Below are 26,281 nucleotides of genomic sequence, written 5' to 3' on the forward strand. Positions count from 1 at the left end.
GGCCTGGCCGGCCAGTCCGCGGTGGCTTATGGGAGTGGTAGTCACGAGGCTCTGGGCGCCCCAGTGGTAGGTGAGGCGTGAAGGCAGCGCTACCTTCCTGAGGTCGTCAGTGATTGGTCCTGCCGTTTCACGCAGACCAGGTAGGCAGAGGGACCGCAGTGCATTCTGGGAGGTGTAGTCCGGGGAGTGACCGGGCATCCTCAGGCGGTTATTGCGCTTCTGTAGGTTATCGTCGCGTGTCGGCAAGACGTGAGAGAACCGGTACTTTCAAACACTGGTGGAATACTGTGAATGTGTGCAGCCACTTTAGTTGCATATTATCAGTGTCCACTAACACATAAAAGTGTCTCTGTCTAGCGATTCTTCCCCAGTTCTGTCCGTGAGAAAATCTAACAGGACCAAAGAGAAACATCTCAAGAACCACTGTAGTTATTTGTAATAAAATAAAAGAAGAGTGAAGTAACTCTATGCATGCTAAAATGGATCTTCAGGGCATATTGTTGAATGAAAAAACTTCAGATCAATATGTATGATAAGATAGTATTTATGTTAACATTTTAAAACTTCAAAACAACACTAAATAATTTCTACAGAGTCATCCATTCATTCCCTTATTCATTCAACAAACAGTTATTTGGTGCCTACAACAGCCCAGGTACTCAGTCCTAGGCACCAGATATATAGCAGTGAATAAAACAGATCAAATTTCTGCCTCACTTCAACTCTGTGGGTTTTTTTCCCAAAATCTGTGAGCCAAGTCTAATCATGAGAAAACATCCTAAAACCCAAACTAAGGAACTTTCTGACCAGTACAATACTCCCAACCAGTACTCCTCAAAAGTGTCAAGGTCGTGAAAGACGAGACTGAGAAACTGTTGCAGATTAGAAGGGACTAAGGAGCCAGGACAACTAAATGCCACGTGATGCCCTGGATTGAGTCCTGGAAGGGGAAAAGGACATTAGCGGAAAAACTGTTGAAGTGGGTGCCAGCCAGTTTGCCCAGGGCTGAGAGGACTTTGGGGGTATGGGACTTTCAGTTAGAAAACCAAACCAGTCAAGTCTTGGGCTCTTGGGAGCCCTACTAGTGAAATTCAAATAACATCTGTAGATTTGTTCACAGTTTTCATCAATTAGTTTTGATAAGTGTACTATGGTTGTGTGAGACGTTAACATTAGGGGAAGCTGGGTGAAGGGTATGGGATGAAATCACCAAGGACTGAGTTCTGGGGTACGCCTTCCTGTAGAGGTTGGGAGACCCAGAGGAACCAGCAAAGGAGTCTCAGAGAGATGGGAGGAAAACCAGATGAGCATCTGACGCTGAAGAAGACCGCACACCAAGGCAGAGGCGGGATCCATAGTGTCAGATGCGGCTCCCAGGTCAGCGAGCTGAGCACCGAGCACTGACCGGATGTAACTCTATGGGACTCCCTGGTGACCACATTAAGAGCAGTTTGGGAGCGAAAGCCTGAAGTTCTTGGGCTCGAGAAAAATGGGAGGAGAGTGGAGACGGTGATAATACACAACTCTTTCAGGGAGCTCTGCAGCAAAGGGAAAGAGAAAAATAAGACTGCAGTTGGGAAAGGAAGAAGGTCAAAGCGGGTGTGTCGTTGCGTTGTTTAATGAGAGAGCTGCAGGGCTGATGGCCTTGGACGGTGGAGGGAACGGGAGTTCCCCAGGGACAGGTTTGGCCTCTGCTAGGAGCGTGAGCAGTTTATCCACAATAACCAGAGACAAGGCAGAGTACGTGGGCTCACTTGGGTTCTTTAATTTCCTCCAGGAAACAGGAAGCCCACTTGGCCTCCCTCCCTCCTTCACACCTTTGCTCAAATGTCACCTTCTCAATGAGGTTGACCCAGACCTGACCAGCTCACTTAAAATCACACTCTCCACCCCACATCGCTCTTTCAATCCCTCCACCAATCCGCTCTACCTTTTTTTTTTTTTTCTCTAACGCATTAATTAACACCTTCTAGAACAGGGTTTCTCAACTTAGGCAATGTTGACATCTGGATAATTCTTTTTTTTTTTTTAAAGATTTTATTTTTTTCCTTTTTCTCCCCAAAGCCCCCCAGTACATAGTTGTATATTCTTCGTTGTGGGTCCTTCTAGTTGTGGCATGTGGGACGCTGCCTCAGCGTGGTTTGATGAGCAGTGCCATGTCCGCGCCCAGGATTCGAACCAACGAAACACTGGGCCGCCTGCAGCGGAGCGCACGAACTTAACCACTCGGCCACAGGGCCAGCCCCTGGATAATTCTTTGTACTTGGGGGCTGTCCTGTGCACTGTAGGATGTTTAGCAGCATCCCTGGCTCCTACCAACTAGATGCCAGTAGAACCCATCCCCCTGTTGTGACAACTAGAACTCTCTTCAGACATTGCCACATGTCCCCTAGGGGGCAAAATTGCTCCTAGTTGAGAACGACTATTCCAGCATATAATATAACTTACTTCTTTGTTTATTTTTGTCTCCCACCAACAAAATATAAGCTCCACGAGGACAGAGAATGTGTCAGTTTTGTTCATCGATGTGTCTTGTGTGCCTAGAATAGTGTCTGGCACACAATTGGTGTTCAAGAAGTATTTGCTGAATAAATGAGTCTATTCATGCAAAGGAGTGATTGTACAATTGACCTGGAATTTAGGCTGTGTGAGGAGGGACGTGAGGACACCAAGGGATGAGGGACAGCAAAACTGTGGCAAAATCAATGGATCGTAGATTCCAAAGAGGTCAAAAGTTTCTTGGAGTTGGGATGCTAGAGAGAGCTGGAAAGACAGGGGTGTTGGTTACAGAGTGGGATGCTTGAGACTGAGATTATGGGAGAGGGTTTTCGTGTTGGCAATGAAAAGATCTAGGGCGGTGCTTCCAGTACAAACATAACAGGAGTCGCATGTGTCATTTAAAAATTTCTAGTAGCGGGGCCGGCCCCGTGGCCGAGTGGTTAAGTTCACATGCTCCACTTCAGCGGCCCGGGGTTTCGCCAGTTTGGATCCTGGGCGTGGACCTAGCACCGCTCATCAGGCCATCCTGAGGCGGCGTCCCACGTAGCAGCCAGACGGACCTACAGCTAGAATATACAACTATGTACTGGGGCTTTGGGGAGAAGAAGAAGAAGAAAAAAAGATGATTGACAATAGATGTTAGCTCAGGGCCAATGTTTAAGAAAAAAGATTTCTAGTAGCTACATTAAAAAAAGTAAACAATGGGTCTGGCCCTGTGGCCGAGTGGTTAAGTTCGCGCGCTCTGCTTCGGAGGCCCAGGGTCTCGCCAGTTTGGATCCTGGGCGCAGACACAGCACCGCTCATCAAGCCATGCTGAGGCGGCATCCCACATGCCACAACTAAAAGGACCCACAGCTAAAAACACACAACTCTGTACCAGGGGACTTTGGGAGAAAAAGGAAAAATGTAAAAATCTGAAAAAAAAAAGTAAACAGTGACATTAATTTTAATAATGTATGTCCAAAATGTTATTTCAACTTGAAATCAACATAAAAATTATTAATGATAATTTATTTTTTTTCCACACTAGGTCTTCGATAGCTGGTGTGTGTTTTATACTCACAGCACATGTCAATTCAGACTAGCGGCATGTCAAGTGCGCCGTTGCCACATGTGACGGGTGGCTCCCGTACAGGATGCTCCGGCTCTCCAGTATGGCTATGGGAATGGGGGGCTGGGGTAGGATGGAGGACAAGGTCACAGAGGTAGAGGGGCCCAAGGAACTATATCGAAGTCTCTAAGAATTAAAATAGGAGTTGGATGGAGAGAGTGACAGCAAGCCAGGAGCCAGAATTATCGAGAAATGCGCCATCCATGGGTTGGGCAACGTCAGAAACAAAGTGGGTGGTATAAGCTGATAACTGGAGTTCAAACCTGAGTGTTTGAGAGGAAGGAGGGAGGAGGATGCCTGTAACTGGCGATGAGGATGGAGGAGCACGCCTACCCCACCTCCAGGCCCAGGGGCAGGAGGGGCGGGGGAGTCTGTGGGATGAGAGCGGGGAGCAGTAGGGACCTCAGGGAGGGCAAGGGTTCTGCTAGAGCAGGAGGCTTGAGGCCTGCAGAAGGGCTGAGGACACAGGGGACTTTGCTGAAGCTGGACCATGGACTCTAGAGGGCACTGTGGACAGCTATCACGAGGAGAGGGTAGAGATGGATCAGCAAAGGGGATGGCCAGGGCTATGGAGAACCCAGGAGGCCAGAGTCCCTTGAGGTGTAGCTGAGCGTCAGGGAGAAAAGGCAGGACCAGTTCTGATGGTCTCGAGGCAGGGGGTGGGGTGGAGGGCCAGCCGTGTGAGGGCACAGAGGGCAGGAGTGCCCCCAGGGGTACGAAGTGTCCCGAGGCTCCAACTTGACTCCACTGATGGAGGCAAGGAGGCCAGGGGAGCGCGGTCCACCGACACACACGTATGGGTAAGTATGGAGCATATTAGCCTAAAGTGACGTACGGGGGAACAGAGCCAATCAAAGGGGAATTCAGCCCCTAATTGTTTTACAAAAAAGAAATTTGTGTATTATTGTAATTAACTTAAAATAGTATCAGCTACGTGATATTCTTGACAAAAAAGTTAAATCTGAATTTAATGAGGAAACAATCAGACAAATGCAAAATACAGATTGTTCTACCAAAGAACTGGCCTGGACCCTTCGAAAATGTTAATACCATGAAAGACAAAAAAAAACAAAAGGCGGCAGTGGAGAGTTGTTCCGGATTAAAGGACACTTAAGAGACAAGACAGCCTAATGCACATGCGGTAGAGAACTGGATAGTCAGTTTTTCATAAATGCTATAAAGAACTTTTTTTTTTGAGGAAGATTAGCCCTGAGCTAATTACCACCAATCCTCCTCTTTTTGCTGAGGAAGACTGGCCCTGAGCTAACATCCGTGCCCATCTTCCTCCACTTTATATGTAGGATGCCTACCATAGCATGGCATGCCAAGCAGTGCCATGTCCTCACCCGGGATCCGAACCGGCGAACCCCAGGACGCCGAGAAGCGGAACGTGTGCACCTAACCGCTGTGCCACTGGGCCGGCCCCTATAAAGAACATTTTTGACACAACTGTGTCACAGCCTGGGTGGCTTCAACGATGGAAATGTATTGTCCCGCAGTTCTGGAGGCTGGAAGTCTGAGATCGAGGTGTTGGCTAGTTGGTTCTGTCCAAAGGCCGTGAGGGAGCGCTTGTTCCAGCCTCTCTCCCAGCTTCTGCTGGTTTGTTAGCGATCTGTGGTGCTCCTTACCTCGTCGGAGCATCACCCTGATCTCTGTCTTCATCTTCACGTGGCATTCTCCCTGCGTGTGTGTCTCTGTGTTCAAATTTCCTCTTTTTTAAAGGACACCAGTCCTACTGGATCGGGGGCCCACCCTAATGACCTCACCTTAAGTAATTACATCTGCAGTGACTCTACTCCAAATAAGGTCACCTACTGAGATCTTTCGGGTTAGGATTTCAATATATGAATTTTAGAGGGCCACAATTCAACCCATGACAGATTGTATATTAGATAATATTGTTGTATCAGTGTCACACCTGTTTAGACAATAACGGTGGCTTCTGGTGCCTCCTTATTCTGAAGAGATGCCTGTGAAGTATGTAGGTGTGAAGTTCAAGATGTCTGCCACTTACTTTCAAATGGTAGCAAAAGGTCCGGCCCCATGGCCTAGTGGTTAAGTTTAGTACGCTCTGCTTCAGTGGCCTGGGTTCAGTTCCCGGGAAGGGACCTATACCACTTGTCAGCAGCCATGCTGTGGCAGAAACCCATGTACAAAATAGAGAAAGACTGGAGCAGATGTTAGCTCAAGGTGAATCTTTCTCAAGCAAAAAGAGGAAGATTGGCAACAGATATTAGCTCAGGGAGAATCTTCCTCAGCAGCAAAAAAAAAAAAAAAAGGTAACAAAATCCATGGTACATATATATGTAGATATGGGTAGATATGGAGGAAAAGCTAAAGCAGCCAATGTCAGCAATCGGGGAATCTAGGTGAAGAGTACAGGGAGTTCACATTCTTCCAATATTTCTGTAGGTTTGAAATTTGTCAACATAAAACATTCAGAGAAAATTCTTTAAAAATGTGAAAATCTTTTGGCTAATTTATCGCTGGGGAAGGGGCCATTTCTTCAATTCAGTGAGGACGGCTGGAGGGCGCTCTCTTTGGGCTTCTACATCTCAACAGGCAGAGCAAACATCTGAACAGGCCAAAGGGATTTTACAGTGATTATCTCAGCAAAGTCTCACCAGAACCTCCCATGAAGTGGGTTTTCCCATCCCTACTGACCGAAGGGGAAACTGAGGCTTAGAGAGGTCGGATAACTTGCCCCTGACTGCACAGCTGGACCAGAACCCAGGTTGTCTGATTCCCAACGCTGGGCTCCTAACCAGGCCCTGGGATTCCAGGGGCACCCTCCAGCCCCCAGCCCCCAGCAGACATGACACCCGGGCCCCTTCTTGGTCCTTTCCCCAGCTCTAGGGCCTGCCATGAATCTCAGGGCATAGGCAGCAGCCCCCAGGCCTGATCCCAGGGCACAGGCCTTACCCCCCTTCCTACCCGCTCAGCCTCAAGGCTGGGTCCTGCCCAGTCGCGGACACCTAAGCTGAGAGCAAGTGAGACCCTCACCTTTCCAGCAGCCTCACCTTGGGGGGCAGCAGGATGTGCCCTCCAGGCTCACTTCCACCCTTCTCCACCAGCTCTGTGTCCCCAAGGCTGCCACCTGTGGCCTGCGGAGCTCTAAGGTCCTCTGGCTGCTGCTGGGATTTGGACAAAAGGAGGCAGGAGAGGGCGTGGAGGAATTTACATCCTGGGCTGCCTTCCTTCTCGGCCATGGCCAAGTTCTGCTGAGAGCCACAGCTCCTGTCAGGTAACACCACTGCCTCTTCCTGCCCGGTTGACCTGGGGCTGGTAACGGCTGCCCACAGCTGCCAGGGTTTGGGGGTACTGGAACTCCTTGGTGGGTTCCCTTAATGCTGCTCACATTTCTGCAAACCATCCCTTTGCTATTCAACTCTCCTCCTTTACCCCCATTTGAATCTTTTGATGTCTGAAAACACAGGGAAGACAACCTGGTCTTTAACTGTCTGCCTCTGATTCCCTCCCTCATCCCTCATCTCTGATCCCATTTTCTGCACCCCAGGAAGACAGATCCAGGCGGGGAGGCCAGCAGTTTACAAAGTCGTCTTTATTGATTTCTTACTGCTTCACAGAGCGTCCGAGTCGGTCCCTCCCGGGAATACGGCATTTGAGAAGATAAATACTTATTTTGCCCCCTACTTGTCAGTAGAGGGAGATTTAATAAAAATAGTAATATAATAATAATAATGACTGTGATCAATAATAAAATGCCTCCTATGATCCCCTAATATGGTTGGTTGAAGCTTTAAGAAAAAGGACCTCCCCCCTTTCTGGGAGGGGCCAGAGTGTGCCTGGAGACCCTCCAGTGGCCCCCAACGGGTGCCCATCTCCCAGCTAGTAGCCCTTATAAATACCCTCCCCATCCCATCCCTGTCTAGGAATTATTTCCCCCCTGGGCGGATTAGATGACAATGTCAGTTGGCTCATGGAGCCCCTCTCTGCTCCCACCCCACGAAGCTCCTCCCTCTGTGGGCGTGCGTTCTTCCAGCTGTCTCTCCCCTCCACCCCTCTCCCCTTGTCTCTCCTCTTCGTCCCCTGTCTCTCGTCCTCTTCACCACTCCTCCTGTATCCTCTCCTTCTCCTCTGGATGGCCCTCACCTCCTCCAGTCACTATCGTCTCCTCCTCTACTTCCTCCCGCCTCTTTCACCTACATTCTTCTCTCCTTCTCTATCCTCCTTTTCTCTGGATCAGAGCCTGTCTTTCCCACCCTGACCCTGAGCAGAGACTGGGATATGCCTCAGCTCGGCCTCACCTGGGGTCTAGACAGTCAAGACGACCCCAGACCACTCCCAGGGACCTGGCCCTTCTCCGTCCTTCATCCCGACTCTTGCTGACAAGCCTCCTAGCCTCGGCAGTGGAATGAGAGCTTTGGCACAATCACCCGTGGACAGCAGGCAGAGGGGCCCCCAGGGCAGAAGGGGGTCATTCTGTTTCCAGTGGCTGGCACAGGTTGGGGCTGGGAGTCAGGCCCCCTGGGTCCTGGGAACCCAGGCCAGCCTCCCAGTCGCTGCCCAGAGCAGGCTCTCCCTGAGTCCGAATTTCCACACAGCCCGGACCAGCCGGAGCATGGCACTCCTCAAGCTCTTGGCTCCCTCACATCTCCTGATTCCGGGGTTGGGGTGGGCCCTGCCAGAGGGTGTCAAGGGGAGCTCTCTGGTTCAGGGGCAGGCGGGAGGCTCCGGGGCCGTTCGGAGACCTGGAGGGGAAGGAGAAGGAAGCCAGGGTGGAAAGAAGGCAGGACTGTTTCCTCACCAGGCCAGCGCCTTCCAGAGGCCTCCCCAAGACCCATCACCGGCTGCAGCAGGGCCCCTGGAGGAGGCCAGATGTGAGGTGGGGGTGGGGATACACGACAAGAACCTGGGGAACTCCTACTTAACCCTGGAGCCCAAATCAAAGTCCCTGTGTTCATTCACTCCATTCTTCATTCAATCAACAAACACGCTTTACTCTGGGTGGAAGACAAACTTGACCCCCACCATCAAGGAGCCCCCAGCTGATGGAGGAGGACAGGCAGCAAGACGAAAACCACAGCACAGCAGGACTGACAAGGAGTGGGTGGAGGGAGGGTGCCGAAGGAGGTGCCAGCCCTGGGGACAGTGACCTCCGGACCAGGCAGCCAGGTGGCCTTTGGAGAAGGTGCTTTGTGGGTGTCCTGGGCATTAATCAGGTTGAGGACAGGAAAGGGCATTCAAAGCAGGGGGGACAGCAGGGGCCAGAGCCTGAGGTGTGAAAGCACATGGCGAGTCCCAGGGCTCTGAGTGGCCTGGTGTGGCTGGAGTGGGCGTGGGAGTTGGACATGTGCCTGGAGGGTAAGTGGGAGCCTTCCCAACCCCTCTTAGGTCTTCCCCAGTCCCCAGAGTGCACTGCTTCCTCCTCTGACCCACTGCCCACAGGCTGGGCCTCTGTTGGGAATCCCAAGCGCTCCCTTTGTGGTGCCCTCCCCATGTGCCAGGCACAGTGCCGAGGTATCATCGCCTCGAACAGGCCTCATAATAATGGCCTCACTTTACAGGTGACACAGGCTCAGGGAGGCTGGGCTCCTTGCCAGGGGCCACACTGCTGAGACAATCAGAGCCGAGATTCCCACTAGGCCGACCCACAGTGGGGTGAGACAGGGAAGAACCTGCACCTCTTCGGGTCCAGGGCAGGGATGGGCTCAGCTTGTTCTCTGGCCTCAGGCCCCAGCGAAGGGCCGAGCATAGAACTGCCTGTCTTTGAAAGGGGGAAGGGAACGCCCCCACTGGCTCACCTGTGTCAGGGAGGCTGCCGGGCTCAGAGATCCCTGGGGGCAGGACACGGACTCGCTGGACAGAGATGTCCAAGGCTTCCTCTTCACTTCTCCAGGCACAGGAGGAGGAAGGGGACAAAAATCCAATGTCAGATTTGTGGAGTCCAAAGGGGATGGAAACTTGGGGGAGGGATGTGGAGGTACTGGATGGAGGCTGTGGGGCGGTCCTTACTGGGGTCCGCGTCTCCGGCGAGGCCGTCGCTGCCCATGGACGCTGGGCGCCGCGAGGCCTCCGAGAAGCTGTGGGGCCGCTGCGGGCCGGAGCTGCGGGACCCTCGGCCCTTCTCTTCCGGAGCCTGTTGGGGGACAGGGCGGAGGGGCTGGCACTGGGCAGCACGACCGACCTGGCCAAATGAAGCGCCCTCGACCCCAGCCCGGACGTGCCGAGGTCCCGGCTCCCAGGTAAGCAGAGGCCTGTGATTGGCTGGAGCGCACCGGAGAGGCCGCTGATTGGCTCAGCCTCACCAGAGAGGCTCGTGCTTGGCCCCGGAGGACTCACCCGGGGCGGGTTCCTGGCGCTGGGCTTTCCGTCCGTAGGGCCCATGTGCACCAGGTGGTTGAAGTTGGTGGGCGATGAGATGAGCTTGGAGCGCACAAAAGGGTCCTTCAGCATCTCCCTGCGGGCCGAGGCGGGGTAGGGAGTGGGGCGGCGAAGCTGACACCTCCCCCGCCCTCTCCCGAAGCTGACACGCCCCCCGCCGGCCCGGGCCTCGCCCCGCCCCCAAGGCTAGGAGGCCCCGCCCAGCCGCCCCCAGCGCACGCGCACCTGCGCTGCTGCTGCCGCTGCTCCTCCGACACGCGGAAGAAGAAGCGGCGCTTGCTCTTGGTGCGGAACAGCTGGCGCCGGCTGTTGTCGGTGAGGTCGGGGATGTCGAACTCGTCCGTCTCTGCGGGAGAAGCAGAGAGCTGGGCGGTGCCCCCAAGACCCCAGGGCCCCAGTCAGCCGGTGCTCGGGGTCACACACCCACAAGTGTGCACAGACCGGCGCACGCACATGCATATACACACGCATGCCCACTCCCTCACCTGCCAGCCGGTTCCTGAGGTAGGTCAGGCGGACCTTCTCGGTGCCATAGAGGAACAGGGAGCCCTCTGGGTTCAGGGGTCGCACCTGAGGCAGCAGGCACAGAGGTCACGCCAGGCTACCCTACCCTACCCCATCCAGCCCCAGGGCTCTGGCAGCCCCTCACCTTCTTGAGTGGCACCGTCTGGACCCATTCTGCTTTCCTGACGTCAAACACATCGATGGAGTTCTCACTGAACACTGTCAGGTAGGGGGCTGCGTAACCTGCAGGGTGGGAAACTGCGCTGTGCAGCCCCGGGCAAGTCGGGCACCTCTCTGGGCTTGTTGCCTCCTCTGTACCACGGGGAACAGCCTGTGCCATAGCGCAAGAACTTCCACGCCCACACCAAAGGTCCTTCTGAAGACTCTGCTGTTGCCCCACCCAACCTCCATAACAGATGAGAGATAACCATCAGGAGAGCTCACTAGGTGCCATGCCAGGCATAGTTCTAACCACTTTGCATATTTTTTCTCCTTTAATTCTCAAGTAACTCTGGGTAGGTAGTCTTATCACCCCCTAACTTACAGATGAGGTCACAGAAACCCCAGAGCTAAGTAATGGCCAAGGTCACCCCGTGGTGAGTGACAGCTGGGAATTGGCCCCAGGTGGTCGTCCCACCGCCTACAGGCTGAATGTCTGTGCTACACCCAACCCACTGGCCTGGCCCCAGAAGGGCCATGGCTCATGAAGGGAGCTCTGTCTGTCCCTCTCAGCCTGGACTCCACCTGTGAACGTGCTGGGCTCCCTCACTGCCCTGTTTATCATTCATTCATTCGTTCATTCCTCCATTCACAGCCCTGGGGTGTGCTTGCCCTGGGACTCGGGACTGGACGCTGTATGTGATAAAGAAACCAGCCCCAGGCCACTCTGCAGCCTCCCAGCTACCAAACCAGTCATTGCAAGAAGGTGCTAAGCCAGGGCAGAGGTCTGAACAAGGAAGCCGGGGAGCAAAGCGGAGCGAAGGACCAATGACGGGGAAGAGCAGGGCAGGAAGCATGAAAGCCATAAGGACAATGACAGCAATCACGGTGGTCATTTATGGAGGGCCAACCCGCTCCTGGCCCTGAGCTGACACTGGGGCTGGACTTGGTTAAGAGTTTGCCACGTAGGAAAAGGAGAGTAGTTGAGGCAGGGGAAGAGCGGGGACGAGGCACGGGCGAGGAAGATGCACGCATGCCACCGAGGGCAGAGCAGGGTGTGGTCGGGCTGGAGGGTACACACTGGCCTCCAGGCCACCCTCAGGAGTTTGGGCAGGAGCCTGTCTTCCTCTGACGTGGGGGATACACCGCAGGTGCCTGGCCCCACCCAGCCTGGCCCTCCACAGGCCTTACCCCAGCCCGTGGGCACTGCTGGCCACAGCAGCTCATGGATGCGAGACTTGCGGCCGGCACCGTCCACGTAGACCCCGGCGGTGGTGAAGAGCAGCAGGAACTCGTTGAGGCTGAGTTCCACAGCGCCCAGAGCCTCGCCCAGGCCCCCACGGGACGGTGGCAGCTCCTCAGGCACCAGACCGGCCCCCAGAGCTAAAGGTGCAGCCTCGTTGAGCAGCGGGTAGAGCGCAAAGGCACCCGCCGCACCCACGCACAGCCGGTCGCCCAGCAGCCCGAGGCTCTGCACAGGGGCCGGTGCCTGCAGCTCACGGATGCGGTGCTGCCAGGGCCCTGGGCCCGGACCCAGCTGGTAGCACAGCACCTGGCGCTTGACAGCCACACAGAGCACGGGGGTGCGGGCCTGCAGGATGCGTCCGGCTGCCAGCACCTGGCAGCCTCGAGACTCGGGGATCTTGGCGCCCGCCACCTCCGTGCTCTCCAGCTCAGCCAGGGCGAAGAGGCGCACGCTGGGGCCACGGCCGCACAGCACGACCAGAAGGCCCGCAGTGGGGCTCACGGCCAGCCGCTGCACCCGCCGGCACTCGCCCACCTGGAAGATGTCTGCGGTGCGGCGAAGGAGAGCATCACCAGCAGGTGGGTGAGGAGCAGCCCAGTGCCATCCTCCTCCGTCCCCAGGGGCTGACCCCACCCAGGCCCACCCTGGCCCAGCCTGGCACGTACCGTTGCTGTGCAGGTGGATCACAAACAGCCCTTCCTCAGTGCCCAGAGCAAGCCGTTCCTGGTCTGGGAAAGGGAGGGAGGGAGTCAGGGCTGAGGGGGCCTGTCCAGCTGTGGGACACTGAGCAGTCCAGCTGTCCTTGCTGAGCCTCACTTTCTCCTGAGGACATGGGGACAGCGATCCTGCTGTCCCAGCATCACTGGACCCTTCTGTCCCAGAGTCTGCACTGGCTCTGATGGGGAAGGGCCATGGGGCCAGGGGACAAGGTGAGAGACACCCCCCAAGCTGTGAGATTTGGGGTAAGTCATGTCACCTCTTGGAGCCTTGGTTTCCCCTTATGTAAAGTGGGGACAATAATGGTACCTTTCTCACAGAGCTGCTGTGAGCCTGTGAAGAGATGAAGCAGTACAGGGGTTAAGCAGACACCTTGCTCACAGCCATCGCCACTCAGTAAATGCCCTCATCCTCCTGGCTCCCAACTGACACAGGGGCCCTGAGGCACCCGCGCAGCCTCTCCTGCGGCTCCCGCCCGGAGTGACTGCAGGGAGAGGTCTCAGCTCGCCAGGGCAGGGCTGGCTCAGGTCCCCCGCTGCCGAGGGAAGCCAGGGGGCACGGCTGCCTTGCCCTCCCCCAGCTGTCCGTTATGGAGGCCCCACTCTCTGAGCAGCAGGCTCCCAGCTGAACACAGCAGCCCCACAGAAGACGGTGTGAGGCCCAGGTGCGTCCAGGCTCCCCCCGGTCACTGGCTGCTGGTAGGAAAACCAGCAGGGGAACCCTCGTTCTCTTACTAAAGCCTTTGCTCTTTTCACCGGCTTGAGATTCTTTTAGAAAAACCAGAAACTAAGGCACAGAGAAATGGAGCAGCAGAAGCCAGGTCCCCTGTCCCCTAGCCTGGGCTCCTCACGCAGCCTTGCCCAGGGGAAGGTCGAGACCATGTGTGCAAGGCAGAGTCCACAGCTTGTGGCTGCAGGGCAGTGACCGCAGCCCTGGCGACTGCGGCTGAGCCAGCACTGCCCTGCAGGCCCAGATCCAGCCCGAAGCCTGCCCAGGGCGGCGTCCCCCCCCCAACCAGTGGGAGGCTCACCGATGATGGCGGCGCAAAGCGCGTGCGGCAGCAGTGGCAGCCCATTGTCGTAGGCCTCCTTGAGCGTGTACACAGGCCGGGGCTGTGGCCGCGTGTCCAGCAGCAGCCGCTGCAGCTCGCCCAGCACCTGCAGCCAGCGCTCCCGCTCGCCCTCGCTCTCCGCCAGCAGCAGCACGGTGCACGTGGCAGGTGGCACCGTCAGCTGGGACGCCGTCACCTGTGGGCAGGGACCCAGGCTGGAGGGCCGCGGGCCAAGAGCCAGCCATCCTTCCTCCACCAGCTGATGCTTCTTAGCACCGGCGTGAGCGCGCTGGGCACAGTGCTAGTGCTGTCTCATAGCAGGTAATAAGCCAGACGGGTGGTCACACAAGAACAGGGACAACCCCAGAGCCCTGGGGCTGGTGCGTGGTGGGGGAAGGACGGGGCATTGTGGGAACATACACCAGGGCCCTGAACCCAGGCTAAGCGGTGAAAGACCACCTCCCAGGGCAAGAGACATTTCTGCTGGAGCCTGGGTGTGAGTGGAGAAGCAGGCGGGGGACCGAGCACAGGGAACAGAATGTGAAGCGTCCACGGGCACAGGGCACTTTGGGGACTGGAGAAAGCATGGTCAGAGCAGAGAGAGGCTCCAGGGGAGAGGCTGGGAGGCTGCAGGGTCAGAAATGTGGGGCCTCAAGGCCACAGTCTGGAGCAGCCTGAGGGCAATGGGGAGCCACAGAAGGGGCCTAAACAGGCAGGACACGGCCAGCTTCACATGTGGAAAGCTCGCTGCACTGCAGGATGGAGCATAGACACTGGGGCCAGAATGGAGGCTACTGTAGCCGACCATGTGGGGGCGAGGGGCCCAGATGAAGCGGCAGCCATGGAGATGGAGAAAAGTGGCTGGAGTGAGGCCAGCATGGAGGTGGACAGTGGTCCAGACCATCCCGCCCCAGACACTCACCCTAAAGATGCGTGGCAGGTCCCTGGATTGGGCGTGGATCACATCAGAGGCCAGGACAGGGGTGGCAGAGAACTGGGGGTCCCTGGGAAGTCCAGGGAGCAGGTCAGAGGTCGCACTGCCCCCGGGTGCCCCTCAATCCACTGGTCTCTTGCCCCAGGCCGCCACCTGGCACCCACCTCAGATCCAGTGCCTGCAGGAGGGCCCCGCTGGCCGGGCTGAGCCGCGGGTCCGGGGCGTCAAACAGCAGCAGGCGTGAGTCACTGAGGGCAGCGAACACCCGCTGCCAGCCCCGCCGGACACCCGAGGGTCGCGGCACCTGTGGAGAAGGCAGGCATGGGAGGGCCCGCCAGGCCCACAGCCCACCTGTGCCCGCCCTCCCCTCCCCGGCGCCAGCTCACCGACAGGAAGCCCTCGTAGGCAGTGCCCGTGCCCGTTTCGGGGTGCACTCCCAGGGCCACGTGGAGAAGCTCAGGGGGCACGGGGCAGGGTGGGGCCTGTGGGGCACAAGTTGAGTGACAGAAGTAGCCGCAGGCTGTGGGGAAAGTGGGAGACGGCAGGTGGTGTGAGGCTGGGAGGGGCAGCCCAGCCCCAGCCTCCCTCAGGCCGTGGTGGCCCCTGAGCTGTCACCAATTCCCCATCAAGTGAGATGAGAGAAACTGAGCACAGGGAAATGCTGAGCAAGAGGTACCAGGGGCCTGGGCTGAGAGAAACGGCCTGGGAGCCTCCGGGCCAGGGCCGCTGCCATTCCCTCCACCCCAGGGCTGTGGCTGGGCACGGGAGTGGGTGTGCAGGTAGCGTGGGGGTCTCACCGTCACAGCCCAGGCCTTGGCGGCCCAGGCCCACCATCAGCGAGGCGCAGCGGAGACACTTGGTGGGGGACGGGAAGCTCCGGGGGCGCAGCGTGTGGGAGCCAGGCTGGGGAAGGGACATACCCATTACCCAGGCCTGACCCCGGCCTCCTGGGGCCCTGTGCCCTACCCATGAGGCCACCCTGGGGTGTCAGGCGGGACCAGGGAATAAGCCAGGTGGCAGTGTGAACTCTGACCCCAGTGAGTCTGTGGTAGCGCTCAAACTCATCGCCACCACCCCGCCCCCCCAGCCCAGTGTGGTCTGCCAGCCATGACGCACAGGGAGGGACCCAAGCGGGTCCCTGGAAACCTGGCAGAACAGCTTGGCGCCCCAGCCCACTCCGCGCCTCCAGGCACTGACCTTTGCGGGAGGGCCTTCTGTAGCAGCTGTGGTGGCAGCAGGCGCTCTGGGGAACACAGCCTGCAGGGGAGGGCGAGCAAACAGGTGAGAAGCCACAGGCGGGGGGGCCCAGCCCCCCAGATGTGGTTCTCATCTGTCCTCACCCCCAGGCGCAGGCTGCGGCGGCCCTCCGGCCTCAGCTCTGGTTCCGACCCCGGCCTCGGGGCCTCTCCTGAGATGCCAGGGTCCTTGGTGGGATCCTTCTGGGGATGGAGATGGGGGGGGCGAATCAAGGCCCCTGTGCCTCTCCCCAGGACTCCTCCCCACCCAGCCCCTGTACCCGTTCCTACCTCTGAACTCCGGAAGGACAGGAAGGGAATCAGCGAGTTTGAGGGCTTGGTGTCTGTAAACAGAGGGCACAGGTCACTGGAGGTGGCATCCCTGGCCCAGCCCTACACTTGTTCCTGAGAAACCAGGGCCTCAGTTTCCACCTCAGTAAAATGGAGAAATGACTGCAGGCTGGGGGGAAGGGGTGGAGGGGGAGGGCTGGCATGCAGCAGGCGCTCAATAAGTGCTGGCTAACAGAGGGTGGGGTAAGCAGCAGAGTCCGGACAAACTCGTTTCCACAGCCCTGCAAGGACACTTTGGTGACCATGAGGCTGGTGTGGCGGACTTGCTCAAGGACCGGCACGCGGGTGGCCACCCACCTCCCGGCCCGCGGGCCCGCAGCTCCTCCCGAAGTGCAGCCAGCTCCTGCTTCAGGCTCTGGTTCTGCTTCTCGGCCTCCTGCAGACGGCTGGGGGAGAACCAGGGAAGGCTCGCCATGGGGCCAGGCCTCTGCATGGGCCCCGGACCCCTCGGCAGCGCCTGCCTTAGTCTCACCTCTCGGCCTGCAGCTGGGCCTCCTGTGCCTGCGTCAGCCGCTCCTGCAGGCTCTGCTTGGCCCGGATCTCGGCCTCCAGTGCCGATTGCAGTTCCAGCCTGGCCGAGGCCTCCATCTTCTGCAGCCGCCGTGCTTTCCACTGGTGGTCCTGGTGGCCGGCAGCACCCACGTAAGATGCCCCCTGGGCCTGGCTGCCTCAGAGGCCCTTCCCACCCGAGCACACGGTTCCCCCCGTCACCTGGCCAGGCTCAGAGCCCCAGCTCTGCCACTGATCCGCTGTGAGCTTAGGCAAGTCACTGATCTTCCACGAGCTCAGTGTCCCCACCTGTGGAGTGAGGCTACCGGCACCCCCTCCTCCCAGGGTGTCTCCGGGGCTCACCAGTGGCCGGGTGGGGAGCGTCTGGGTGCCCACATTCCGCAGGGACTCCAGCTCCTCGGCCATCTTGGTGGCTAGGGCCTGTAGGTAGCCTCTGGAGACCTTCTCATCATTCACCCTGATTGGGCAGGGGCTCAGGGTCATGGGCGGGCCCTCAGCCCTGCCTGGGCCCAGCCCCTGGCTCCCAGCCCCCAGCACCCACCAGCTGAGGATGTCGGCAAGCTGGGCCTCCCAGTTGCTTTCTGACTCCTGCCGCTCGCCCTCCAGCCGCTGCTTACTCTGCAGCTCCCGTTCCAGCTCTTCCACCAGCTGGGGGCCGGCGGGGAAGCTGGGGTCAGTCCACAGGGGCCCCAGTGTCCCTGAGTCCCATCTGTGTACACCCTCATCCACCACAGCAGCTTGCCCGCCGGCTGGGGAGACAGCCTGCCCCGGGACCCCGGCAGCTCCCACACCTGTCCCACTGCCCATCTGGCTGTCCTGCCCTCCGTCTGCCCTGCTCACCCGCTCTTGCTCCTGGCTCAGCCGCCGGTTCTCCTCCTGCAGCCGGCACAGAGCCTCCTCCTTCCCGCTCGGCCTGGGGAGGATGAGGACGACCCGGTGACTCCCAGCTCGGGCCGGCGTCCTGTCCCCTGCCCCGGCTGCCCAGCTCACCCGTGGCTGCGGGCCTGCTCCAGCTGCACACGCAGGGCGGCCACCTCCTTCCTGAGCTGGGCTTCTTGAGGCCTGCTCTCGGGCGAGCCCGTGCCGTTGGTCTCGGAGGTGGTGTGGACGGTCTTGAGGACATGGAGAGGGTCAGGGGCCTGAGAAGCCATGGCCCACCCTACCCCTGGGACACAGGCCTGGCCCCGAGGGCCCCTAGTAGGTCAGGCCAAGGGCAATGCCACTGGGCAGGGGGTAAGATGTCACTACCTTGACCTGGGATGGCTCCTTCTCAAGGCTTCGCTCCTGATCTCTCTGGAGCCGCCTCACCTCCCGGCTCAGGGTGGCCACCTGGGCCTGCAGCTGTGATGAGTAAAGAGGTGGCCAGTGCTGACCTTGTCTACCCCACCCTTCTCCTCCACCTTGCTATGGACTCTCGGGCTCTGCCAGCCGCAGCAGGAGTGGAGGCGGTGGACCCCAGCCCACCCCACCCTAAATGTCCCCTTGCTCAGGGCGCTGCCAGCCACAGTGGGAGGTGCAAAGGCACAGGGAGTTCCCAGCCCCTCAAACTGAGCTCCCCAGCTTCCTCCTGCCATGCTGAGGGTCATTGGGACCCTGCTGTGTTCCCTCCCATGCCATCACTCACCTCCCTCCGGGCATCCCGGGCCTCCTCCAGCTGGGAGTTCAGGGCCTGGGTCTGGCTGGCTGTGGATGCCTCTCTCTCCTGGGCTTCCTGCAGCCTCTGGAGCAGCTCCTCCTGCCGCCCCTGGGCTCTGCCCAGCTCCTGCTCCTGCATCTGCAGCCTTGTCTGAGCCTCGGCCAGCTCCTGGGGGGGTGGGGGGCCTGGAGTCAGGGCATGGACCTCCTTTGCATGAAGCCCTGGGCCACTCACCCACCTCACCAGGCCCTCACCTGGAGGAGCCGGTCTCTCTCCTGCTGAAGGTCACTGTGCTGGCCTGGGCTACCCTCCGTCTGAGACACGGGGGCCTTGCTTTCCCTCAGCATCTCTGCCGGAAATTGTCACTGAGACCTGTACATATGGACTGCCCTGGCCTCAGCCAGGCACTCCATGGGCAGTATCTCATGAAACCCTCACCACAGCCTGGGGGTCGGGGGGGGGGGGTCTCCTTGACCCATTTTCTACCTGCAGGCTCAGAGACTTTAAGATACTTCCCTAAGATCACACAGCATGTACAGAGCAGGGGCAAGACTGGAACTCAGGTTAGACTCAGGTGTGCTGGGAAAGCCACTTAGCCTCCAGGGTGAGGGGAGGGGAGAAGAGATGGGGTGGGGGTGTGGGAATACCTGACAGCCTGTCCTGTAGAGTCTGCACCTCCTTCCGCAGCTGCTCCAGCTCCCCGTGGTCCGAGGGCATCTGCAGGGCCTCTGCCGTGGGGGGCATCCTCAGGTGAGTGGTTAGTCCTGCAGCAGTAGCCCCAGGTCAGACCCACCCCGCCCCAGCCCAGCTGGCTCCCCGGTACCTTGGAGCTTCCGGCTCAGCTCCGTCTTCTCCTGCTCCAGACAATGGAGCCTCTGCTCCAGGGCAGCCACCTGCTCGGAGCTGCTCTCAGGGCTGGGACTGGGGAGAGCAGGGCAACACAATTTAGCAGAAACCCCTCCCCTCGGAGCCTCGTCCATCCTCTGGCGTCCAATCATTCACACATCCCAGAAACACCCACTGCCGCCAGCTCTGCACCAGCCCGGGCTCTGTGCTGGGAGGGAAGCAATCACGCCAGGCCCCGCCCTTGGGAGACCCATGGGCAGCAGCCCAGGGCACTGGCTCCAGGGTCCCCCGGACCCAGGTTCAAGCCCCAGTCCTGGCCCTCAGAGGCTGTGTGACCTTGAACAGTCACCCAACATATCTGAGGCTCAGTTTCCTCCCAGGAAATGGAGGTGATAACAGAGCCCCTTCCAAGGACTGTCAAGAGGACCCGGTGAAATGGGCCCAGGCAGCCCCGTGCCCGGCACACAGTGGGCGCCCCTGAGCGCGGGTAACATGCGTTTGCTTACACCTCGGAGTACCTCCCGGCCGGGGACCTCGCTGTGGTCTCAGCCCAGCCCCACGAATGGAGCTGGAAAGAGCATCCCACCCATTTCACAGAGGCACAAAGTGAGGCTCGGGAGCCGTAGGGGCCCTTGCACCTCCACCCCAGCCTCTGGCTCTGGGTCCAGTACACTCCTCGCCTGCCGTGGAGGGGACCGTGAGGACCCAATGCTGGGCAGGACCCCAAGGGCTCATGGGCATGGGTTTACCAAGACCTTGAGGACATGGGGGCTGTCTTCCTGAAGGCTCAGAGCACACATCCTGAGCACCGATCACATGGGTGGGCCAGTCGGCCCTTCCCAGGGTTCCGATGGGCTACACTCCCTGCATCCTCCAGGCCGGGAAGCCCCCAGCTTCCCACCAGGTGTGTAAGGACCAGACCCACCTGCTCGAGGTGTAGGTGAAGCCCACAAATGGCAGGTGGTGGCCGGAGAAGGTCCCATGGGAGGGTGGTGGCAGGGTCCCCTGCAGGAGGAGGAGGGAGAGCCAGAGTCAACAGGTGCAGCCCCAGGCGACCCCCTGGGACTGGGAGCACCGACCTTTTCCCACTCAGGTGGAAACCTAGGGGGGGGTAACATGGCCTCCCCAAATGGACCACAACTCCCATGAGTCCTTGAGGTCATGGCCTCCCAGGCGCTGCTGGGAGTCATCTTCCTTATACAAGTTCTGGTTAATAGGCTGACACTTGAGGTCAAAGGGCTTTCACTTGCCACAACCCACCTCAGTGCAGGTGAACAAGTGCAGGTGAACCACAACCCCCGTGAACCTCTGGGGTCCCAACGCCTCATCCTGAGCCCAACAACTGCTTTGGGGACCTTCAGGGGTGTTTCCACAACCAGCAAGGGGCAAGGCAGTTTTCCTACTGCACTGGGACCCGCCACTCACTGGATGGTTGAGGGTGTCGTCATCCACGTCGAAGTTGGAGGTGTCCATGGGCCCACGGAGCTCAGGGATGTAGGGGGCAGTGCTGGTCGCCAGCCGCTCCCAGTCCACACCTTCGAAGAAAGGGTGGTTCCGGAAGTCGTCCAGCCCTCTGCGGCCCAGTCGCTCCTCCTGGTGGCACAGCAGCTGGCGGATCAGGTCTCTCGCGCTGGCCGGCACGTCGGGCACATCCGGGGGAAACTGCAGGTGGTCCTGCAGGCCCAGGGGGAGGGATGCAGGTGGGTGGCCAGGATCCCACCCTGCCTGCAGGCATCACCAACCCCGTGGGCTCAGAAGTCCCGCTGCCCTCCCAGAACCCCAGAGCCTGGCGGCCAACCTCATGGTTCATGATCTTGCCGTAGGTTTCCACCAGGGATTCAGCATAGAAGGGCGTCTCCCCAAAGAGCAGCTCGTAGGCGCAGACTCCCAGCGACCACCAGTCGCATTGTGGACCGTAGTGGCCCTTGCCCTCCTCCATGGCCTGCAGGATCTCAGGGGAGATGTAGTCAGGGGTCCCCACTGCCACCGATGAATCCACCTGTGGGTGGTGGTGGTGGTGTTGACATCATAAGCACAGCCTCAGGCTTAGCTGTGCCTGCTGGCCCCTCACCGTGGCCTTGGCACCCCCACTCCCTAGGGCTCAGCTAGCCTGATGCCCCTTACCCGGGGCCTGGGCCCAGCCCTTCCTTGCCCTGGGAGCCTGATGCTCCCTGCACTAGGCCTGGTGCCTCCCATTCCCCTGGGAGTTCTCCTGGCCGGATGTCCCCTGCCCCCACTCTGGGGTGGGTCCTTACCATGCCACTGTTGTTGAGACGCAGGCAGGAGCCAAAGTCAGCCAGGCGGATGTGTCCATTCATATCCAACAGGACATTGTCCGGCTTGACATCCCTGAGGGAGGGCAGGGAGAGCGAGGGGCTTGACCTGGGTGTGTGGATGTGCATTTAGGCACACGCCTGGGCGTGCGTGCAGGGGCACGTGCACCACTACCATGTATATGCTCACACGTGTTCCTGTGAGCACATGCGAGCAGCATGTGTGTGCATGCATGTGGGAGGGGGCAAGGCTAGTGGCCAGGCCTCCTGGCTCCCAAGAAGGAAGCAGGTGGTTAGATTGGGGAAAGGGACCCATAAAGACGACCCTCGGAGGCAGCAGAGTGTGCAGTGGGGGATGCAGGAGGCAGACTGGCCCAGTGCAAACCACGGCTCGGCCACCCACTTACCCAGGGTGCCCACTTCCCTGGGTTAAGCGAGCCCTGACTTCCTCATGTGTAGAATGGGATAATAGCAGCCCCACCACATAAGGTTTCGGTGTGAGGATGTGAAAGCATTGCGCATTGGAAGCATCCAGCACAGGGCTTGGCATGCGTGTCGTCAGCTGTCCGCAGAGGAGGGGCTGGACAGGGCAGCGGGGGCTTTGGGGGCCCCACCTGTGGACATAGCCCAGCTGGTGCAGTGAGTGGATGGCCAGCACCATCTCAGCCAGGTAGAACTGGGCCAGCTCGGGCGGGAGGCGGTCCTCGAAGCGGCTCAGCAGAGTGAGGAGGTCCCCACCAGCGTAGTAGTCCATCACGAGGTACTGGGTGGCAGTGGGTGGGGGGCAAGAATCAGAGGGGGAGGGTGGGGGGCACCTGCCCCAGGGCCCTGTCTCCTACTGCTCCATGGGGCTCAGGGAAGACAGGGCTGTGTCTCCCAGTAGCTCTGGGCTGGCCAGCTCCCAGCCAGGGCTCAATCAGAGGCTGCAGGCCTGGGAGCTGGAGGGGAGTGGAAACCTCTTGGTCCCAGTCGGAGGGTCTCTCTCTCCTTGGACCCAGCGCCTCTGGCCCCCAAGGGCCTTCTCCTTTCTTCCCAGGCAACTCCCCTCCAACCCTGCTGAGTGTCCTCACCAGGTACTCCTCGTCTTGGAAGGCGTAATGCAGAGCAGTCACCCAGCGGCTGTCCCCCTTCACCAGCACGTCCCGCTCCTCCCGGAAACAGGCTGTCTGCAGCAGGTTTGGGGAGCAGGGGGTGGGGTGGGATCAGAGCCAGGAAACCCTGCTGGCCAGCTCAGCGGGTGGGGGGAGACTCAGTAAGCAGAAGCTGGATGGAAGTTGCCTGTGTGAGCCCAAGCCCATGCTTTAGTGCTCTGGGCCTCGGTGTTCTCATAAGGAAAATGGGAACAACTCTGCTTTCTTCGAAGAAAGGCTTCCCTGAGGAAGGGCTGGGGGAAGTGGGCGGCTGTTGGGGGTGGATCCCCTGCCTGTTCAGCAGCCGTGCTCGCCCCTTCCCGTGTATGCCTCACTGGAAGCACGCACCTCTCCCTGCCCCTTTGTGGGGTGCCAAAGTCCCAGCAGACCCCAAACTGACCTCGGCCCTCTTCAGCATCTCCCATTTGTGCAGCATTTTCATGGCAAAAATCTGCCCGCTGTCCCTCTGCCTCACCACGGCGACCTGAGGCCACAGACAGCACAGGGGTCAGGCCAGCCTGGGCGCGCACACCCTCCTCCCTCCTTCCCCAAGCCTTGTGCTCACCTCCCCGAAGGCCCCTCGGCCGATCACCTTCAAGATCTCAAAGTCATCTCTCTGCAGCCGCAGCTCTTTCACCTTCGTGACGAAGGGGCTGGCTGAGGGGACACAGAGGGGCTCAGGGAACCTGCGGAGGGCCCCAGCTTCCTCTCCCACATGGGGAAAGCCAGGACCTGCAACTCCCAGGAGGCCAGGGCAGGGAGGACCTCCCCAGGGGACGGCCTCTGGCCAGAGGGTTGATAGGTGCTGTGGCCCACGCAGCCATGATCAAGAAGCATGGAAGGTGAGGTCCTGGCTCTGCTCACCCCCTGACCCCAGCCCTCCCTGAATCCATGGCTCCTTGGACCCCTGTCCCCAGACTCCAGGCAGCCTCCGCCCCAGGGGCTGATGGAACTTATAGTTCTTCCCAGCCTGGGGGCTGACCCTGGCTGGCCAGGTCACCCTGGGGACGATGGGGATACCATTCCCACCCCCAGCTCACAGTTCTTGGCCCTCTACAGGACCAGGCCGGGCTTGTCTTGGGAAACTGGACGGGCAACATTCTTTGTCCCCAGAGAGGCTTCTCTGCCATTGAGGAGCTGTGGGCCCCGGTCCTGGGACCCTGTAGGCACAGAGGTATCTGGCTGTGGGTGAGGCCTAGGGCAGCCCCGGAGAACAGGGAGGACAGTGGCTCTGCAGGACGCTGGGGACAGATTCTGTGCTCCCCGTGTGGGGCCTCTTCAGTCTGGAGGCAAGCATAGGTCTGCCCGGTTTCTCACAAGAGCCAAAAGTCCTTTTGCTGGCGCCTGCCGCTGGCACCCGAGGGTGTGGGCACCCAGGATCTCCTCCAGGCCTGACCAGCCCTACAACTCTGAGCCCTCCCCATCTCTCGACGCGGCCTTCTCCTGGCCAGGAACCTCCTCCTGCCTCAAAGTCCCTCATCCTCCCAAGAGGGGCATCTCCAGCCACTCCCAGGCCCCTCTACAGGCCTGGGGAGGGAATTAGGGACTGGAAAGTTAGGGAGGCAAGAGCGACCAGCAGGGGGTGGGGGCAGCTGCAGTCTGGCTCCCTGCCTCAGTTTCCCCCTGCCAGGAGGTAAACTCGCTGCCAGCTGGGCGGGTCTGTGGGTAGGACAGAGAGCTGCTCCACAGGTTTATCAGGCAGAACCCCCGCAGCAGGGGTGGTGTGGAAACCTCATTACAGAAATTAATTGTCTGTTTCCCAGGTCTGTGTGCAGAGCTGGGGAAGAGCAGCAGCCACAGGCTCCGAGGGGGAACGGAGGCCAGGGCAGCTACCCATCAACCAGACAGGCCAAAGCCCGGGGCCCACAGCCAGGAGGACCCAGGCCCCTAGGACAGGCTGCACAGTCCCCTCACCTTGCTGCAGGGGATGGGGGCTCTGGGCAGGAGCAGGGACAAGTTGGGGCAGGAGAGGAGTGAGTCACTGCCCTGTGTGTTACCTTAGGAAGATGTCAACAGACAGGCCCCCACGCTGGGGTCCGAAGCAGAGGTGCCAGAGGCAGGCAGGGAGGAGCAACTGTGTGTGCAAACACACACACAAACACACACGTGGGCGTCACAGGGGGTGATGACAACACGGTCAGACACACACACACATAGGGTGCAGAAGTCCCGGGGAGACAGGCAGGCAGCAGAGGCAGAAGCCCTGTGACGGCCCTCACCCCAGAGGAGAGGGCGGGGGCTGGGGGCTAACTCACTGGCTTGTCCTGAAGGCCCCCAACTGTGCCAGGCCGTGTCTTGTGCCTGCCCAGAACTCAGGGGTGCCAGGAATGCTAGTCGCCCACTGGGCAAACACCCGCCTCACCCCACCCTACAGACCAGGCCCCTGTGTCCTCCCCCCATGCCCTGGCAGGTGTGACCAGGGAGCCCTGGGGCTGGCGCCGGTGCCCATGTCGGGCTCAGGGTCACCCCGGGCCAGCCACTCCCGGTGACTCAGATGAGTCAACCAGGAAGGGGTGCAGACCCACCTCCAGCCAGGCCCCCCTCCCTGGCCCTGAGAACAGCCCTCAGGAAGCGTGGCCAGCGGCTTGCACAGACAAAGGGGCTGAGAGGTTGGTTCCTGTGGCCAGGCTGGGGTGGTCTTGTATGCAGGGAGATGAAAGTGTGTGTGTGTGTGGGGGGGGAGGGATGCTGGCAAATGTGCAACTCCTACAGATCCGTGAGTGGAAGTAGGCGAGTGTGTAACAGCCCGTGTAGTTGGGGGTGGTCTGCAGGGTGAAGTGTGGGGCTCCCCGGGTCTCTCTGTGAGCTATGTATGAGTATCTTGGTGTGTCTGTGTGGTAGGTGGGAGACTGAGAAAGCATGTGTGTCAGTGGGTGATGTGCATGGGGGTCTGCGTGTGTGAGAGTGTGTGTTCTCACGGGCACGAGGTGTGACGTGGGAGGGAGCAATCCTGGACGTGCCTCTGTAGAGCCTGGGTTGTGTGCATGTGTCTGGGTCTATACCTTGGACCGAGTGTGTGTGTGTCGGTGTGAGACATGTGTTGTGCATCGTGCCAGGTTCTGTGAGTGGGGAGGAGTGTGTGTGCAAATCTGAGCGAGGGTAAGGTGTGCAGGTGACTGAGAGGACCTGCGGGGTCCGGTGGCACGTGTCAGAGCCACTGTGGGGTGTCTGCGGGGGGGTGGGGGAGACCGGTGGGGGTGCGGCTCCCTGTGGGAGGGTCTGTGGGAGTGGAGTGCGGGGGAAGAGGGTCCCGGCGTGGTGTCCCTCGGGCCGCCCCCCTCGATCCCGCCTGGGCCACTCACCCCAGCTCAGGAACTGCGCCACGTTGCGCTCCCGCCGCAGGGGGGCGCTGCTGAGCTCGTGGTGCAGCCCCAGCAGCAGATCCAGGAGGCCGTCGAGCCCCGGGCCGCCGCCGGCCTCGCCCCGTGCCAGCTCCTCCAGCGCGCGCCGCCGCTGCTCCATGGCCGCGGCCGGAGCCCCGCGCCCGGGCTAAAGCCGGCCCGCCCGCATGCCCGCCCGTCGGTCCGTCTGTCGGTCGGTCCGCGCGTCCTCCCCCCACCCTCCCGCCCTCCCCGCTGTCACCTTCCTCTGCCGCCGCCCGCGCGCCCTCACCTGGGCGCCGCGCCCCGCCCCCTGCCCCGCCCCCCGACGGACGGGCAGGTGCGCGCCGGCCAATAGCAGACGCGACTGGAGGTGAAGGTGGGAGGGTGGAGGCGCGCGGGGGCGGGGCCAAC

At 59.7% G+C, this 26,281-nt stretch overlaps 1 protein-coding gene and 1 long non-coding RNA gene across 15 annotated transcripts; one reads left to right on the plus strand and one right to left on the minus strand.

Annotated features, from left to right (window-relative positions):
- The first annotated feature begins 2 nt into the window (after positions 1-2).
- Positions 3-7,262, plus strand: LOC123282113 (uncharacterized). Its single transcript, XR_006522072.2, has 4 exons — positions 3-140; positions 3,530-3,651; positions 6,685-6,854; positions 7,128-7,262. It is a non-coding gene; the product is annotated as an uncharacterized lncRNA (long non-coding RNA).
- CDC42BPG (CDC42 binding protein kinase gamma) lies at positions 7,158-26,108 on the minus strand. Of its 14 annotated transcripts, none has more exons than XM_044762511.2 (38): positions 25,850-26,108; positions 23,113-23,204; positions 22,948-23,031; positions 22,488-22,583; positions 22,032-22,180; positions 21,400-21,493; positions 20,943-21,143; positions 20,570-20,818; positions 20,070-20,149; positions 19,122-19,219; positions 18,946-19,026; positions 18,553-18,647; positions 18,287-18,466; positions 17,911-18,003; positions 17,653-17,774; positions 17,503-17,575; positions 17,204-17,310; positions 16,864-17,119; positions 16,625-16,773; positions 16,450-16,538; positions 16,093-16,145; positions 15,907-16,005; positions 15,764-15,823; positions 15,364-15,469; positions 14,953-15,086; positions 14,731-14,870; positions 14,555-14,636; positions 13,612-13,828; positions 12,891-12,914; positions 12,530-12,592; positions 11,810-12,409; positions 10,605-10,702; positions 10,441-10,525; positions 10,181-10,320; positions 9,914-10,031; positions 9,587-9,710; positions 9,376-9,464; positions 7,158-8,322 (listed from the first exon to the last, which is right to left on the minus strand). In XM_044762511.2, exons 1-38 carry the CDS (start codon positions 26,007-26,009, stop codon positions 8,285-8,287), a joined length of 4,818 nt encoding a protein of 1,605 aa, XP_044618446.2. In that variant the 5' UTR covers positions 26,010-26,108; the 3' UTR covers positions 7,158-8,284. The 14 variants fall into 14 exon arrangements, with proteins under 14 accessions (XP_044618446.2, XP_044618451.2, XP_070344209.1 ...); XM_044762516.2 differs by having other exon boundaries at positions 10,181-10,301; positions 17,005-17,119; positions 25,850-26,107; XM_070488108.1 differs by having other exon boundaries at positions 9,376-9,461; positions 10,181-10,301; positions 15,907-16,002; positions 25,850-26,107.
- Between the last annotated feature and the right edge of the window lie 173 nt (positions 26,109-26,281).

This window comes from Equus asinus, chromosome 17, assembly GCF_041296235.1.
Source record: "Equus asinus isolate D_3611 breed Donkey chromosome 17, EquAss-T2T_v2, whole genome shotgun sequence".
NCBI lineage: Eukaryota > Metazoa > Chordata > Mammalia > Perissodactyla > Equidae > Equus > Equus asinus.

Coding starts and splice junctions, on each gene's coding strand:
- CDC42BPG (XM_044762511.2), bottom strand. CDS start 26,009: ATGGAGCAGCGGCGGCGCGCGCTGGAGGAGCTGGCACGGGGCGAGGCC. Junction 21,144..21,399: donor GTCTCAACAACAGTGGCATG/GTAAGGACCCAC, acceptor CACCACCCACAG/GTGGATTCATCGGTGGCAGT. Junction 9,711..9,913: donor GCGCCAGGAACCCGCCCCGG/GTGAGTCCTCCG, acceptor GTCCCCCAACAG/GCTCCGGAAGAGAAGGGCCG.